At 37.7% G+C, this 15806-nt stretch overlaps 1 protein-coding gene across 4 annotated transcripts in view; it reads right to left on the bottom strand.

The window, feature by feature from the left end:
* The window catches only part of PIP4K2A (phosphatidylinositol-5-phosphate 4-kinase type 2 alpha), a 108652-nt gene that overhangs the window by 34007 nt on the left and 58839 nt on the right, over window positions 1–15806 (bottom strand). For all 4 annotated transcript variants that reach the window (XM_083861526.1, XM_083861528.1, XM_083861529.1 and 1 more), the window contains exon 3: window positions 15683–15779. In XM_083861526.1, coding sequence (XP_083717652.1) covers window positions 15683–15779 — 97 coding nt within the window. The remainder of the gene's footprint in view (window positions 1–15682; window positions 15780–15806) is intronic.

The raw sequence follows: 15806 nt of genomic DNA, 5'->3' as shown, positions 1-15806 counted from the left end.
ATGAGAAAACAATGTTTTGGACCTCTTGTGTATTTCCACAAATATGGACATACTCTGAAAAAGTTAAACAAGTTAATTATAACTACTGGAACACTTCTATGTTTATGAAACAAACTTGCAGTAACCATCTGGTATATTCCTACTCCTAGCAGAAAACCCCAGCTCCTGCTATCCTTCCTCATTGTACTATACTGCACAAACAGCTCTTGTTAAATTGAAATACACCTCCTCTCTTTCCACATTCCACAGCATAATCTTCTTCCTGCTAGGTGAAAAGTCATTTTACTTTCAAGGATAGTTTTAATAAAATTTCATATATAAATACAAAGGTTGCAGACTCCTAAACAGCGAAAGTTCAGCTCCAACAGTTACAGAATGAATGTTTGTGTGGTGTGGTAAAGCACCATGAACTTAGTCACAAAACAGATTTGCACTAGAATGATGATGCTTTGAGAGAGTAATTACCAATACACTACCATACTCATGTATCAAACCCACATGCTTCAATTTTTGTAGGACCTAAAAATGTTTTATTTGGAGGCTTTAACCATTGTTAAATCTATTCACATGCTTATGGACTTCAGTAGGAGCTGGACATGCAGATTCAACCCCTGTGACAGAAGGTCAGTAATTATTATAAAGTAATAACCTCAACCAAGAAATTAGGGTAGCTGTAGCCCTCAATTTAAGAAGACACTTCAACACATACAATTATGTCTCTGTGTTTTGGAGATTCATTGATTTCAATAGGCCTTCAGGCATTGTTTAATTTATCCCAACTGTGGGGTGCTTTCTGAAATCAATTTAACATGAAATAAAACCATTTTCCCACAAGGTTGCTTAGTTCAACAGAAATACTCAGGAGTAGCAGGAATAACAGTAAATCACCTAAAAGCACGCAGCTCTACAAGGGCTTATTAGAATGAAAACCTTAATTATGACACGTAGGAGAAATAAATCTTTTGCACTTCTTTCTGTATATTTCTAGGCTTGTACAATGAACCAGAATAATTACTGATGTCTATGATAAAGAGTGACATCTTTTTCTATTATCCTCTCTACTCAATAATGAAAGAAAGGATGTGGGCGCTTCTCTATAGCTTATAAATCAACATTTTTTTCTAGACTAATCAGAAGAGAGCTTTAAGGACACCACTGCAGACATTGCAGTTCCTTCTCTGCACTGGCTTTTGGACAGTCAATTTTAACAAAAACAAGTCCTGATACACCATCACCTCACATGGTATTGAAGACAGTAGAGAATTCAAGTATCACAGCAGTTTTCTTTGCCTGTTTTCAGATCTTTTCTGTTGAAATTAATTTCCTACCACTCCAACACTGGAAAGTTTTTATGTACTGAAGTCTATTCAAAGAAACAAGTATTATAAGCTGAGTAAATTTTCTTAATACTATACTTGATACCAATAATTTTCAAATTGAATTGTGGAGGTAGTGGTAGAAATTTCTTGTGCTCTACAATCAGAACTTGGTTTTGTTTCCAGGCCTATATTTAACAGTTCAAGATGAAGAATTGATAATGGAGGTTAAAATAAAAAAATTAAGTACAAATATAGTTGCCTTCATCACAGATTGAAAATATGATGTAATGCAATAATTATTTTTAATTTAAAAAAAAGTGAACGCATGGGTAACCATTACTGCATATAGTGAATTAAACTACTGCTAAGTTATTAGGCTATAAGTCAGTTAGTAATAATAAAGGCTACTGAGTAATTACTTGTTATTGTTCCCAGCAGAAAAGGGTACATTATTCTGAGGTTAACTATTGCAATAAAGCAGTAACCACAGTATTCTGAATGTATTTTTCCCACAGAACTCTAGCCTTCAGACTGTAATCCATATAATATAAACCTTGAAAGCAATTAACCTGGCAGGATACTTAAGCTGTTTAGCTATAAAATGCTGCAAGAGAGGATATTGGCTAGTTGGCCACTGAACATCTGAAGGAGAAGAAGGAAAACGTGAAGGACATGATCCAAAGTTTTAAGCACCCTTAAACTGTATTTTAATATCCTTCATGAAAAGATTTTCATATTTGAGTGAAATACAGGCCTGGGTTGCACTGGGTACGAAAGAGATGCTAGTTGACTGGATGTTAGAAAATGTGATGCCCATCTACATGAAAATCCAGAAGGAAGATCCAGGGAACTACAGGTCTGTAAGTCTGGCCCTGGTGCCGGGGAAGGCCATGGAGCAGATCCTCTTGAGTGCCACCACACGGCATGTGCAGGACAACCAGGGGATCAGGCCCAGCCAGCACAGGTTTGTGAAAGGCAGGTCCTGCTTCACTGACCTCATCTCCTTTTCTACGGTAAAATGACACACTCAGTGCATGACTGAAAGGCTCTGGATGTGTTTCCTGGATGTCAGGAAAGCCTTTGACACCATTTCCCAGAGCAATTCCTGCAGAAACTGGCTGCTCATGGCTTGGCTGGGCGCTCTGTTGGATGGGTACAAAACTGTTGGGATGGCCGGACCCAGAGGGTGCTGGTGAATGGAATTACATCCAGCAGTGTTCCCCAGGGCTCAGTCCTGGCACCAGCTCTGTTTAATATCTTTATCCATGATCTACATGAGGGGATCCAGGGCACCCTCAGTCAGTTTGCAGACACACTGAGCTGGGTGGGGTGTTGATCTGCTGGAGGGCAGGAAGGCTCTGCAGGGGGATCTGGACAGGCTGCATTGATGGGGAGAGGCCAGAGCTCTGAGGTTCACCAAGGCCAAGTGCCTGTGCCTGCTCTGCCCTTGGGGTGAAGTGCTACAGGCTGGGGTAGAGGGGCTGGAAAGATGGAAGTTGGAAAGGGACTTGGGGGTGCTGGTCAACAGCAGCTGAACATGAGCCAGCTGTGCCCAGGTGGCCAAGAGGCCAATGGCATCCTGGCCTGGATCAGCAACAGTGTGGCCAGCAGGAGCAGGGCAGTGACCATCCCCCTGTGCTCGGCACTGCTGAGGCCACACCAAGTTCTGTGTTCAGCTCAGGGCCCCTCACTGAAGAAGGACATTGAGGTGCTGGAGAGAGTCCAGAGAAGGGATGGAGCTGTGGAAGGTCTGGAGTATAAGTCTGATGAGGAGAAACTGAGGGTGTTTAGCCTGGAGAAAAGGAGGCTCAGAGGTGACCTTATCACTCTCTGCAACTGCTTGAAAGAAGGCTGCAGCCAGGTGGGGGAGTCAGTCTCTTCTCCCAGGTAACAAACAAAAGGACAAGAGGAAATGGGCTTAAGTTGCCTTCATCTAAACGGATCCCTGTTTTTCCTCTAATGAAAATTTATTCTGCCTGATTGCTAACTGTAATGAAAATCAATTTGCAAATACAACTATCATACCAAAAATGTTGCTAGCAAGAGAATATAATATGTCTCTGGATAATTATTTAGCTGCACTTGACTTTTTCTTAATGTTTTAATGGGTTTCAAATAGTGATGCATTTATTTTTTAGTAGATGGCTATTTTATTAGTAGTTATCTATATCAAGATTAATTAAGAATGCACATAGCTATCATTTTACCACATGCATATTAATTTGTCAGAATAAACCAACCAACTTTATGCTAAGCGGCATTTTTCCATACATGCACAGATAACCCAAGTGCCCTCTCTACAATACTTTGACTTTAGTAATAAATTAAGATCAGATGTTTAAACATTGAACATGTTTAAATAAAAAACAACCTCTAACTAAACAACCTCTTTGATACTTTATTTTTACTATCTCCCCACTCTTGTGATACCTCTCTCAATACAATGCATTTTTCAGATACAGAATGTAGTTATATGGAACTTTAAAAGCACTTGGAACATGGAAGACATTTAATTATTACTATTTTCTGTGTTTTCTTCTGATACTTGCCCAAGTTTCTTAACTAAGTATAGTTTAAAAAGGCAGAAAAAAAATCTAATTATATCATCTTGTGCGGATTACTGGTAATTGCCACTTTCTTGTGTTGATAAATACAGAGTTGAGTTTTGTATGTAGATAATTTTACTTGTAATGGTTAATTCTCACTTCTGTGAGCAGACAAAAGTTCCAATTCCTTCTAAAGCAAAGCTTCCAGGTACCTTGCAAAATACCCTGTCTCTCAACTATACTAGTTATACTTGTTTATAGATAGAAATCAGTCTTCAGTAAAATACATCTACTGTTACCTGGTGATGACAACAATGAATCTCTACTTGACAACAAGTAGAGAGATGACAAGAATTAGCTTGCACTGTCAAATCATCATTAACAAGTACGATCAAGAAATAGCTTCACTGAAAGAATCAAACTAAGAGATTTTAGGGGCTTCAAAGAGGAAACTATATGGCTTTTAAAATCCACTATTATTCTTCCCTTTTGATGTAGGTGAAGCTAACTTACCTGTTAGACTTAGAATGTTCAGGCATCTCATGGAGCCAAATACTAACAAGTTAATAGTACATGTTTTGGAGTTGAAGAGATTCTTCATTAGAAAAAGTTTCTTTTTTAAGCTAAGACACAAAATGGCCAAGATAGTTCTGCACTTAAGCCATTTTGAAGCACAGACATTAGAAAACCTATAAATAATAAGAAATATCAGAAACATCACACACGGTATCAAATTTTGGTTTTAAGTTAGACTTGAGATATATCCAGAGAAGTTAACAAGTTTAACTTACTCTGGGGTTATCTTGTGCAAGTTTTTAAATCAATGAACTTTCTTATTACTGTCTGCCTAAAGATAAAGTTGTGCAGCCATGCTCATTAGACAGACTAAAAATATGCGTTTATTTGAATTGTACTGCCCTGTTGTTCAGACAACTCTTAGTGACATTGTATAGACTTTTCTCTTACTGTTGAATGCACTTTTGAGATATAAATGGTAGCTTCTGGGATTCAGACAGCTTTTGGCAGAACACACAGATAAATTTCAGTGATGATTTGTACAAAAAGTAAGAAAGATAAGCTGCACTATAGACATCTGTGCACAAATTCCTTGGAAGCAAAGATGATTGAACCTGTTTAAAGAGAGAAGTTTAGGCTTTTTCTCTGCTTGGATCTAACAGTAAGCTCAGTTAAGAGAGACCCACTGGAGGTTCCCTGGCAGCAGTATCTCCTTAAGTAAGGCATCGCTAGTGGACTAGGGAGGAAATAAATAATGAAACTTAAGCATCTCCCTTTTCCAAAAAGAAAATAGAAACGAGGTTGAAGAAGGGGGAAAGGAGAGACCCAGAGAGAGAGAGAGAGAGAGAGAGAGAGAGATCACGGCAAATACCAGATTGAATTCCCTCTGGCTCCGCTTCTTAATTAGGGGAAGACTAAGTGGAATATGAACAGATGGGAAATGAGCCACTCCTCACTTAGCACAAACAGATCCATGAGCCACAAAGCCAGAACAGGGAAGATATCCTTCAGATGGAGACAAAAATGCCCAACTCTTACTCTCCAAAAGACACAGGTCTGATGCTCTAGCAACCCTAGTACTATCACTTACTCCTATGACACAGCTCTTCCCTATCGTGCCAGGAGCCAGCAGAGCACGTCTCTAGCTGTACAACGTTGGAGGCATTAGCCCCATTAAGTTAATAAAAATCAGCTGCTTATACAATGGCATTAGTGAGCTCAAAATTCAAAGAAGTAAGGGTCAGACTGCCCTGTCCTCTTCAGTTTTTCCCAGCCTTCTCCAACTTTTCCACTGTGTGCCTTGGATCTCTGGCACAATTAAAACATCTGTCAGCCACGCATACCCTGTTCCACTTAACAGCTTCACTTAGCAACTCACTGCAAGTCTCCTGCTCTGGGTGTGCGTGTTCTGCCAATTCCCCATTCACTTCTCATTTGTGAAGTTTTAATCTTGTGCCTGCTGGTTTTTTGGTCTCAGGAGAAAGAAAAGGTTTTGTACTTTTAAAGTGTGAATACTTTCATGAGGTCACTTAAAGACTACACTAAATTACTTGTGTAATTACTTATACAACTGCAGACACATTTAACATGCCAAGCTCACAGATACCTCTACTAGATAAATTTCTCCATACATTCTCTTCTTTCCCAAATAGCTTCCCTCTGACAAGTCATTGGCTGGAAGCTTAAGTGCCCTTACATAAATGAATATAAAAAGAAAAACCACCCATGCTGCACTGACTAGCAGGCAACTAGAAATATTCATTTGATCTTCTGTGCTGAGAAGCTACAAACCACAAAGAATTCATCCCATACGCAGAATTAATTTCTGATAAAATAAGTTTAAAAAAAGAAAAAAAGCTTTAAGTATAAATTACTGAAAGCTATACCATTTACTGTACTTAACTTCCCAGAGAGTTCTTGAGAAAAAAAGGTTGATCAGCACACCTAAATTACACGACATCATTTCATCTAAGAATAGCATATTCTTTAGCAAACTACCTGCAAGGTTGTTTAACTTCACTAGAGACCCACTCTCTCTCCTCTTTCCCAAACTCTCAGCAATCTGCACAGAATTTTATTTCCTACAATAAATACATATCAGTTAAGGAAAAAGGGTTTTCCATAGGTGCTTTTAGGACTGATCCACAATTCTTTGACATTCACAGGAGCTTCTTCTGGAGACTTCAACAAAATTTCATTAAGCAGGATCCAACAGAACTGCTTCCTATCAGAAACTATTTCATTTCACCCAGCATTTCCTAAACTGAACTCCAAGCTCTGCTTTTGGATTAGGTAAGTTCCAAAAAGGCAGTCCTGATTTTTTCGATCTTCAAAAGACCAAGATTCACCACTGCAGTTTTTCTAGTATTTAATCATTTGTGTTGCTGGAAAGGCAAGTCTAATTTTGAAATTTAATTATTTCCTTCTTTGGTCATTCATATTTATTTTATTCCTGAAGTACCTAGCATTCTTTTTCTGCAAAGATATTCACACACTACTTACTTCTTAACTCTAATTTTTCCAAGTGCAGCAGGTCAGACTGTCACTCCCAACCCAGTAACATTCTCTATGTCTTTAAATTCCTTTGACACTTTTCCGGTATGGTTTTCTACATCCAAATTTCTACTTCCTTTTTTAAAGACTACTGTCGTCAAAACTATATATATTTTTAGCTTCAGGTATAAAATAAACAGATGTCAAAAAGAAGTTTGAACTCTTTCTGATCTTATTTTTATGCCTTCTAATTTACCCACCCTAGGGTACAGTTACTCCTTCTAGTCTGAAGGTCAACCTAGTGCTAAATTCTTGTCCTCTTTGACCTCTTTTTCCTTCTCAGAGCTACCACCTCCCTGAACACAGCCCTCATCTCTGTAGTTCTGCACTCCTTTTTTAATCATATAAGTATCCATTTCACTATATTAAGAGGATCTCATTTAGACAGACTCAAAATGCCAGGTGATCAAAGTGGGTTGTGTAGAACATCTTTGACTATTCTGCTTCAACATTTCAATGGATTTTGCATCCTCTGTAAGATTTCACTACAAGAAATGTCAATTGCTTGTTGACAATTAAATTTTGACTGTTGTCATTCAATTAGCCCTTATTTAAATAACTTTTGTGGTTTTTTATTATAAAACTCCGCAATAATTAGCATTTTAAAAATGCAAGACACAAAACATCAAGGCAAATACTTTGTAAGAAGAGTCCTTAGAAGCCAGCTAAAACACTACCTAATGCTTTATCCTTTGGAAGTCTATTTTTACCTTGCACATTGGTCAATAAAAATAGCAACCTATTGTAATTAAGTAACAATAATGATATGACTCTATGTTAGTTATACCAATAGCAGATATCAAAAAAAACATGCTAATTTCCAGAAAGGCTTTGATTATTTCTAAGAGTAATAAGTTAAGCTTGTTTGGAGCTATTTTATCTAATTGAAACTATTTTTGTGAAGAAAACACACGGAGCGAAGCCACTGAAGTACAGGAAGAACTTGTCCCCCATCTCACACCATAACTGCAAGCTATATTTATAACTGGCGAAGTATTTCCCCCCTCTTCAAAGACAAACTGCTGGTGAGGCTCTTCTTCCTCTGCCCACTTTGCTTAAAATGTTCACAGCATGAATTTTTATCTCCACAGTGGGAGGCCAAGGATTAGCCCCAGTCTCCGAGAGGGTGGAGAGATTTAAAGGTCAATTTAATTAGCTCATTCTAATCTCTCGCACGCCTAATGTAAATGTCATTGTTTTCTAACTGCTATTTTAGCAGACAAGATTGTATTTTAGAAACTTTGAACACATGAACTATGTGTTGGATGCAATACAAATACTCTGTGTAACTAATTTTAAAAGGGATCCTAATAAAAATTGCCATTGAGTCAGAGCTTTTCCTGAAAAAAAGAAAAAGGGCAACAGGAAAATTCTGGTGGTAAAGCATAGAGAGCTTTAGAAGAACAGTAATCTTTCAAACTGACTGGCTTAACAGCTTCTCATTGATTTAAATCTTCCCCATTTCATGATGTCTGGACAAAGGCAAACAATGGTTTCTGGTGCTGTGATCTCATCCAAAAGCTGTGGAAAACTAAAATGAGCTTCACAAGCTCAACGTACCCTAAAGACAAATCAGATCACACCCCAGACTATTTAAGAGTGCCTCTGGGCAAGCTTTGCATGAATAAATAGGCAAAAACAAGTGCACAGATGATGCTCTGTGATGACTGAAATCATAGGTCAGTGGAAAAGCCTGGCAGTGGCTCCTGGCTGTTGGAGGATGATGTACACACAGTCTGGCTGTTCTTCTGCAGCAGAAGTCATGGTGCTGCTCCCTGGCCCAGGCACAGCTTCCCAAAAAGACAAACCTGGAGCTTCTCCCAACCTTTTTTTTTTTTCCTTTTTTCACAAGACCTCAGGAATCATGGATATGGAAATTAGACCAGGATTACTGATTAAGAAGGTTATCAGAGAGACAGTGTCAACTCATAGATGACATAGATGCTCCAAGGTCATTTGCTGTAATGTGAAACAAGTAGCCAACTTCTGAAATGATTTTCAGGACACTGTCTTGTCAGTGACTTATAGAGGGAGGAAAGGCAAAGCACTGGTGTTTTTTTAACAACAGAAGCACCAAAGCCATCTCTACCCAGGGACAGGTAGGGATGACTGTTTGGGTCTATTTTGTATGGTGACACTGCATTCCTGTCACTAAACAGGTGGTTATATGGAAACCCTGCTGTGGAAGCATGACCAGGCAACACTGATCTCTGACAGTGGAAGGTGTATAAGTAGTCTGACATGGAGAAAAGCATACCTGACCTACCAGTAACATATGCTACAAGTACATTCAGGGGTGTAACCTCCCTTGCCTTTGCCAGATATATGCACAATTCTGCATGATGATTTCTTGTCAGCTCATAAGCATGACTCTCAAAAGGCCTATGGCAAATGTCATGGGACCTCTAAAAGATGAAAACAGGATACCACTGGTCCTGTGCTGCACCCATCAGAAAGATGGAGCTCCTTCTACAATCTGAGATGTACACACTACGATGTGGATGTACACACTCCAAACATCTATGAACATTTATTAAAAAAATTGTATTCAGGCTGTGATTACTATGGTGAAAGACGTGAACAATTTTGACAGAGAAAGGAAAAACACAAACTTTTCCTTTTTTGCATTGAGCTATCCTTCCAGGAGAAAGGTTATGGGTTCTTCGACTTTGTTGAATAAGAATTAATGAATAAAACACGAGGGTCTTTCCTAAATCAAGTTATCCTATTGAGACCATAGATCTGGGTTTGGAGCTGTCAGCTTAAGGCATGCACTTGCTTTGGAAAGAGTTAAGGCTCTTTTTCTGGGAGCCTTTTCCCTTTAGCCCTGCAAAGCTTGGCTTGATGCCTTCCTTTCAATAGTTGTGTCTGTAAGAACTCGGGGAGTACCTATCAGTTTGTTCTTTCGATGTTGCCAGCACATGCTAAATTACCATTTTCCAGTTTGAATGCCTGGCTGTGAATGATACTCAGTGTAGGCAAGGAACAGCCAAAAGCAAGGCAAATTCAATGTTTTCTAGGGAAAACTGAGAAACCACAAGCTAGAATTTCTGTTGCCATATGTACTAAGGTTAAGTCCCACCAACACTGAATTATTATTTGAGCTGACACTTAAGTCCCTAAATCGTAGAACATTAGATTTAGATTGCAAACTTAATTTTTTACATGCTGGAAAGACTACAAACAGCATAGTTTTTGTAACTACAGCTGGTTCAACACTTTACTACCACCACTGCCTATACTCATGTCAAACACGATGTCAGCAGTTCTGAACTTGGTATCAATACCAATTGGGGTCCACAAATATTGTTATGATTCAGGGACGGCTCATGTAACAACACATATGACTCTGATTTCTTTGGAGGGCATTATAGCAAAGTTTATTGAAAGACATTCTTTTTATACAGCGTTTTGGTACAATAAATAAGACTGGTCTTTTAGGGCACCACCTTTTTGTAAACATCTCTACCAGTAAACAAGTTGCAAAAACACCAGGTGTCAGGAGGACAGTATCTGCAAGATTGTTTTGGGTTCCTCCTTATGATTTCCCAGGCCAGACAGAGTTCTGTACTTGGCTTTCCCACAGGCTTCAAGGCACTGCCTGGAGCCTAAGAATCCATGTTCTGACCACTGCCAGTTCCCACACACAAACTGTATACTCTGTTACACCTCATCTGATAGATGAGCCCAGGAACTTTTCATGCACTGTCAGACTTATCATGTTAAAATAAATTGACTAGTACCAGTATTTTCTTTACAAGACAGTTCTTGCTTTGACAATTTTCAAAGCACTTTATGGAATTCATTGAAGAGATTGTCTTAGGAATAAGCTCCAACTCCTAACATAGTTGTTGCTGACCTTGCTGTGTGTAGTTTGAGGCTAGAGGTGGCTTGCTCTTTCCCAAAACAAGGGTGAAGAAATAAAAGCATGAATTTCAATGCAGATGCACCAGCTGAGAGCTCTGATTAATATTTATTTACCTGAAGAAACATATCATCCTGGATTGCAAAGTATGTTGTAAGTTCTTAAGATTATGTCTTAGGACTGAATAAGTCATGTAAAATGAACAAAAATATTTAGAGATTGATAAGAATTTTGGTGATCTGAAGTTCAGATACCTCAAAAGAAAATTGTATTGAAGGCTGACATCTAAAAAGCAAGCCTAGAATTTGCATTATTTTCCTGATGCCTTGTTATTATTCTGGACTACAAATCCTTCTGCACAGAAAGCTCTGAGAGATACTGAAAAGTCTCCTTAACAGCCTTATCAGAAGAAGTTAAAGATACTGAGGTTCGTATGGTTTGTTATTAGGGAAAATTCCTGCTTAAAAGCAGGAATTCTCATTAATTATTTTAGATTTCAATCTTTTATATGGAAAAATACTTTGAGAAATATCAAGCACAGGTAAATTAAAAAAAACTTACAGACCCATATGCTAAAAGTTCTTTATGAATTGTCTTGTATAGAGAATCTCTACAATCTGCTCCTGCAGACAGGAAAGGTCAGATCTGAGTCTGTCTTCTATTACACCAAGTACTAAAACTTCAAGGGAAATCAGTTGTGCTCTCTCTCATCCCCAGTATAAGGCTCATTAGGTACACTGGGACATTGGTGCCCTCTGGTATGAGCAATTGTACTTTATTGGGCAAGAACCCAGTCTTCCTCTTTTGCCTAGCAGAATCCAGATGTAGGATTCAGCAATAACTTTAAGCAAGAACAGATGTGTTGGAACATAGTAAAAAAAGTTTCCCTTCTCAGAGCAACAGTAGTAGATCCTATTTTTCTACAGATTTTTGGGGGGTGTTAGGTGAGCTGCCTGCCTGTTAATCCCTCAATTTTGCAGTTTACAGAAGCAAACCTTGTAATTCTTCTAACAGAACTCCTGGATTTCTAAAATAACAAAGTATGTCAACTGACTTGAGAAGAAACCCTAAATAAATACAGCCATCCCATTAATTTGGTGGGGGGGGGGGGGGGGGGGGGTGTGGCTGGGGGAGAGGAGGTAGAAATATTTCTGTAGAATAACCTTTAGTGTCTAAAGCTGAGGGGAAATGCAGAAATAAAAATGAATTCAATGCTTAGTGAGGGACTTTACAATATCTGTTTTCTAATAATTTTTTCTTTTCTACTAGAAACAGTTAATGCATTCAAGTATTCTTCTGTGAATATTAGAAGGATTCTTTTTCAATTAAACAAGAAAAGACTAACAAAAATACATAATTTATCCTATCAAGGCAAAATCTGTCATTACTTCATGCTCTGGCTTTTGGATTTTTTTTTTGACACTTTAAAAAGTAATCTTCAATCAGAGATCCATATGTACTTTCTTGTAACATCCAACAGGACAAAGCAAAACAATAGTCCCTTTCCCTTTGAAAATTTATAGTCTTTGTAAGTGGTTAAAATGGTTTTAAAGTTTTTCCATCATTCAAGTGCAATTTTGATTCATACTGACTGATCACCACTTGTGTTCCCTCTTTTAAGAAAAAGCAGCCAGAGCAGTTTTTAATTTAATGCAGTAACTGTTTTAAATTTTTTGTAATATAAGAACAAAGCTTCTTAACATAGATTAAAGGCTTAATTTATCATAAAAAGTTTGTATTGGCAATCTTTGAATGAAACTCAAGGTTGCACTAACTTCATGCTCTATTTTCTACACTGCTGTCCATTATAAAGCATGAATCACAAAGAAGCCCACACTCAGTATTAGCACCTGCACATGTATCTCCACCAAACTTCAATCCCAGTTCAGTACTAAATGTCTCTTGGAGATGCCCAACTAGGTATGAAATATAGACAGATGCAGGACGGATTACCAAAAACATCTCAAAAAAGGGAGTTGGTTTGTGTCATCTAAAGAAGGGAGGTCATTCCAGGAACTGCAATTGCCATTACTAGAAATGGCTTCCTGTAAGGCATGAACCATATACAACTTTAGAAATTCCTCCGACTCCAAAGTTAAGACTACTTGTAGGAAAAAACCCATGTACTTTGTGAGATTTAAATCTCTCTTCAGAGACAAAAGGAGGTCTCTGTAAGACAAGTTCCATATATTAATTATTCCCCATGTGAACTAGGTCTATGTGCTAAGTAGTCCACAAAATTACTACAAAATGAGAAATGCAATGTAAAGAATTAAAATTAGTATAGCCCACTACTTACAGCATATGCTACCAGTTTTTTTTCATGAGGTAGGTTTTGGTTTTTTAGTGCTTACTCATAAGGAAAGACTATTTGCCCTCTGGAAGAACTCATCAAGGATATCAGCAGAACATTGTGAAGAAAACAAAGGCATTTAAAATGAATGTTCTTTGAGACTGTGACTGATGTGTCTGACTAATGAACAAGGTAATTTGGTTTATTTATCTAAACCAATCCTTTCTGGCTCAATAATGGGAATGACACTGTTCACAGTTGACTAGGGCTCCCTTCCTGAAAATCATTATATAGAAAAACTACCAGAGAAAGTAACTTGCTGTTTCCTCCATAAGCTTTCCCTTACTTCTACACTGCAAATAATTTTTTAATTTCAGGTTTGATTCTGAGTATAAGACAATTTAAATCAATAATAATTGAAATAATTTCCTTGAAGAAAAAAGTTATCTGAAAAGAGTATATATAGTGAAACTCTCTTTGTCAAATTAGATTCCCTTTTTAAATCACAGGGACTGTAAAATTAAAATGAAAGCAACTTCTACATTTATAGGGATAATCCCTGTCTCACACAATTTTTCTTTGTTTAGTTCTGTAAAAATAATTTAATTTTGAAAGTGAGTTCAGAATACATTAATACTTTGAGCATTTAATTTCTTTTCTTTTTAATCATATTAGTCCAGTAGAAAAAGAATTCAGAGTGATAAATTGCTTGAGCTGAGGAAAAAAGCAATAGTGAAGGCAGACATTGTCTTCCCTTAGGTTAAAATTAATATTAACTATCTTCTGTTTTTCTTTAATATGCTTTAAATACAAAAAAGCATGAGATTACTTTTCTAGTACATAATTTTGTTGTATCAAAAACTAGGATGTAGTTACATGTTCTTATTTTGGCTTGTTGATTGGTTACATTACCAAAACACATAGCTACAAAGAAGTATTTTTGGTTTTAATCTGAAAATACAGACAGCTTATTCAGTGACAGCTACTTAATGCTGTTTTATCATTGTTATCACTAATAAATCCAAACAGCAGTATAACATAGTTACAACAGGAATTTCTGTTGCAGAACAGCAGTGCAGATGGAAACATTTCACAGTGCTGTGGAATGCAGCATTTTTGATTAAGCCAAGTTTGCCAGTTTTAACTCCCTATAGCATCTTAAGTCTTCTAACATTTATTGAACTCTACCTTCCAATGTCTAGTAATGTCAAAAGTCCATCTAAAGATAGCAAGCATGAGTTGACATCACAATTTTAAGAGTAATCACACATCTTCCTTCTTTGACACTCATTCTTTTCCTTTGTAAAGAAAAATGAAATCTTCATACAAGCAGATTAAGTAACTTATCAAGCAATAGGATCCTCCTTGACCATTAGCAGAAGTGAACCAGGAATGCAATTTGATATATCTGTTAAAACTGCTGGCCTCAGTCTCAGTGCATTTCCTTTTGAACAGTTCTTCACAAACAGGATAACGAAAAGTCATGGAACACGATCATGACAGCTCTGCCAAAATAAACCAACAATCCTCTTCTCCTCTAAATGGCAAAGTGTCTTTAACAAGGTTACAGTGGCTGTACACTGAGATTCATAACCTAATCTCCGTCTACACCCTTGCACATTTTAACCCACCTATGGATTTCTAACACATTGTTTGATGCTGAAAAGGGGCAAATTGGTAAAAAGGATTGGTGAAGGACCCAGGACTCAGATTTTAGTTGCAACATTCAGTTTTCTCCATTGGTAAGAATGGGAGTGTTACTGTACAAATGCATTTTGTACTTCTTGTTTAGCTACTTAAAACCGTTTCTTAAAAATTCTCTTAATATATCTTAGTGACATTATAAATATAACTGGAGCTCATATCAAAATAGTTTAAAAAAGCAAAAGAGTATGAGAGGAAGCAGTACTGGGTTGCACAGCAAGCATTCTTTAAGACAGGACATCTTGCAGTGTGACTGCAAAAGGAGTTATCCTTGTGACTGAAATGCTGTGCATTAGGAACTGTTAATGGAAAAGGGAACTGTCAGTGAGAACTGGCAAATCAGGCTGAAGCAAAGTTCAAGGACTTTCTTTTGCAAAGGCAGAACAAAACCCTGACTGCATGGAACAACCCTGCCAAATCTAGAGCAATTTCTTAGTTTGCTGTATCTGCTTTACACAAACGATTTGTTTCCAGATCCTCTTAACAAGGGGAAAATGAGACACGAAGCAGGAAGAAGCCGGCAGGCCACAGGTCACTCTCTTCTAACCAAAAAGGGCATGAGAGGAAAAATAAAAAAGGCTGTGGTCATTTCAGAAACCACATCTAATACAGACAGAACACTGAAGACAGAACAACTCTTATCTAAGTGACTCAGCTGAATATAGAATCTCTTGCCAGAAGTGTGCAGACATTACTTTTTGTCCTTACGGCAAGAGGTGTTACCCTGCAGCTTCAATAGATGTGACTTACATGGAGGCACTCTAATAGGAAACACAGAGGACTAAAGATGGCAGAAAGGCGGGAACCAGAAGACAGCTGGGGCAGGCCAAAAGGTAAAACAGAAATTTGCATTTCACCAGTTTCAGCTTTTTCAGAGTGAACTTACCTGAAAGTCTTGATCATCAATTCCAAATCTCTCTCTTAGATTACGGAAAACCATTGGACAATATTCTTTAAATTTGAAATGACTTGGCATGTTTTCTCTGAAAGAAGATAAAGCCAATTCAACT

This window comes from Zosterops lateralis, assembly GCF_965231275.1.
Source record: "Zosterops lateralis genome assembly, chromosome: 1".
NCBI classification, from domain to species: domain Eukaryota; kingdom Metazoa; phylum Chordata; class Aves; order Passeriformes; family Zosteropidae; genus Zosterops; species Zosterops lateralis.
This window is presented reverse-complemented; position numbering and strand designations above follow the sequence as displayed.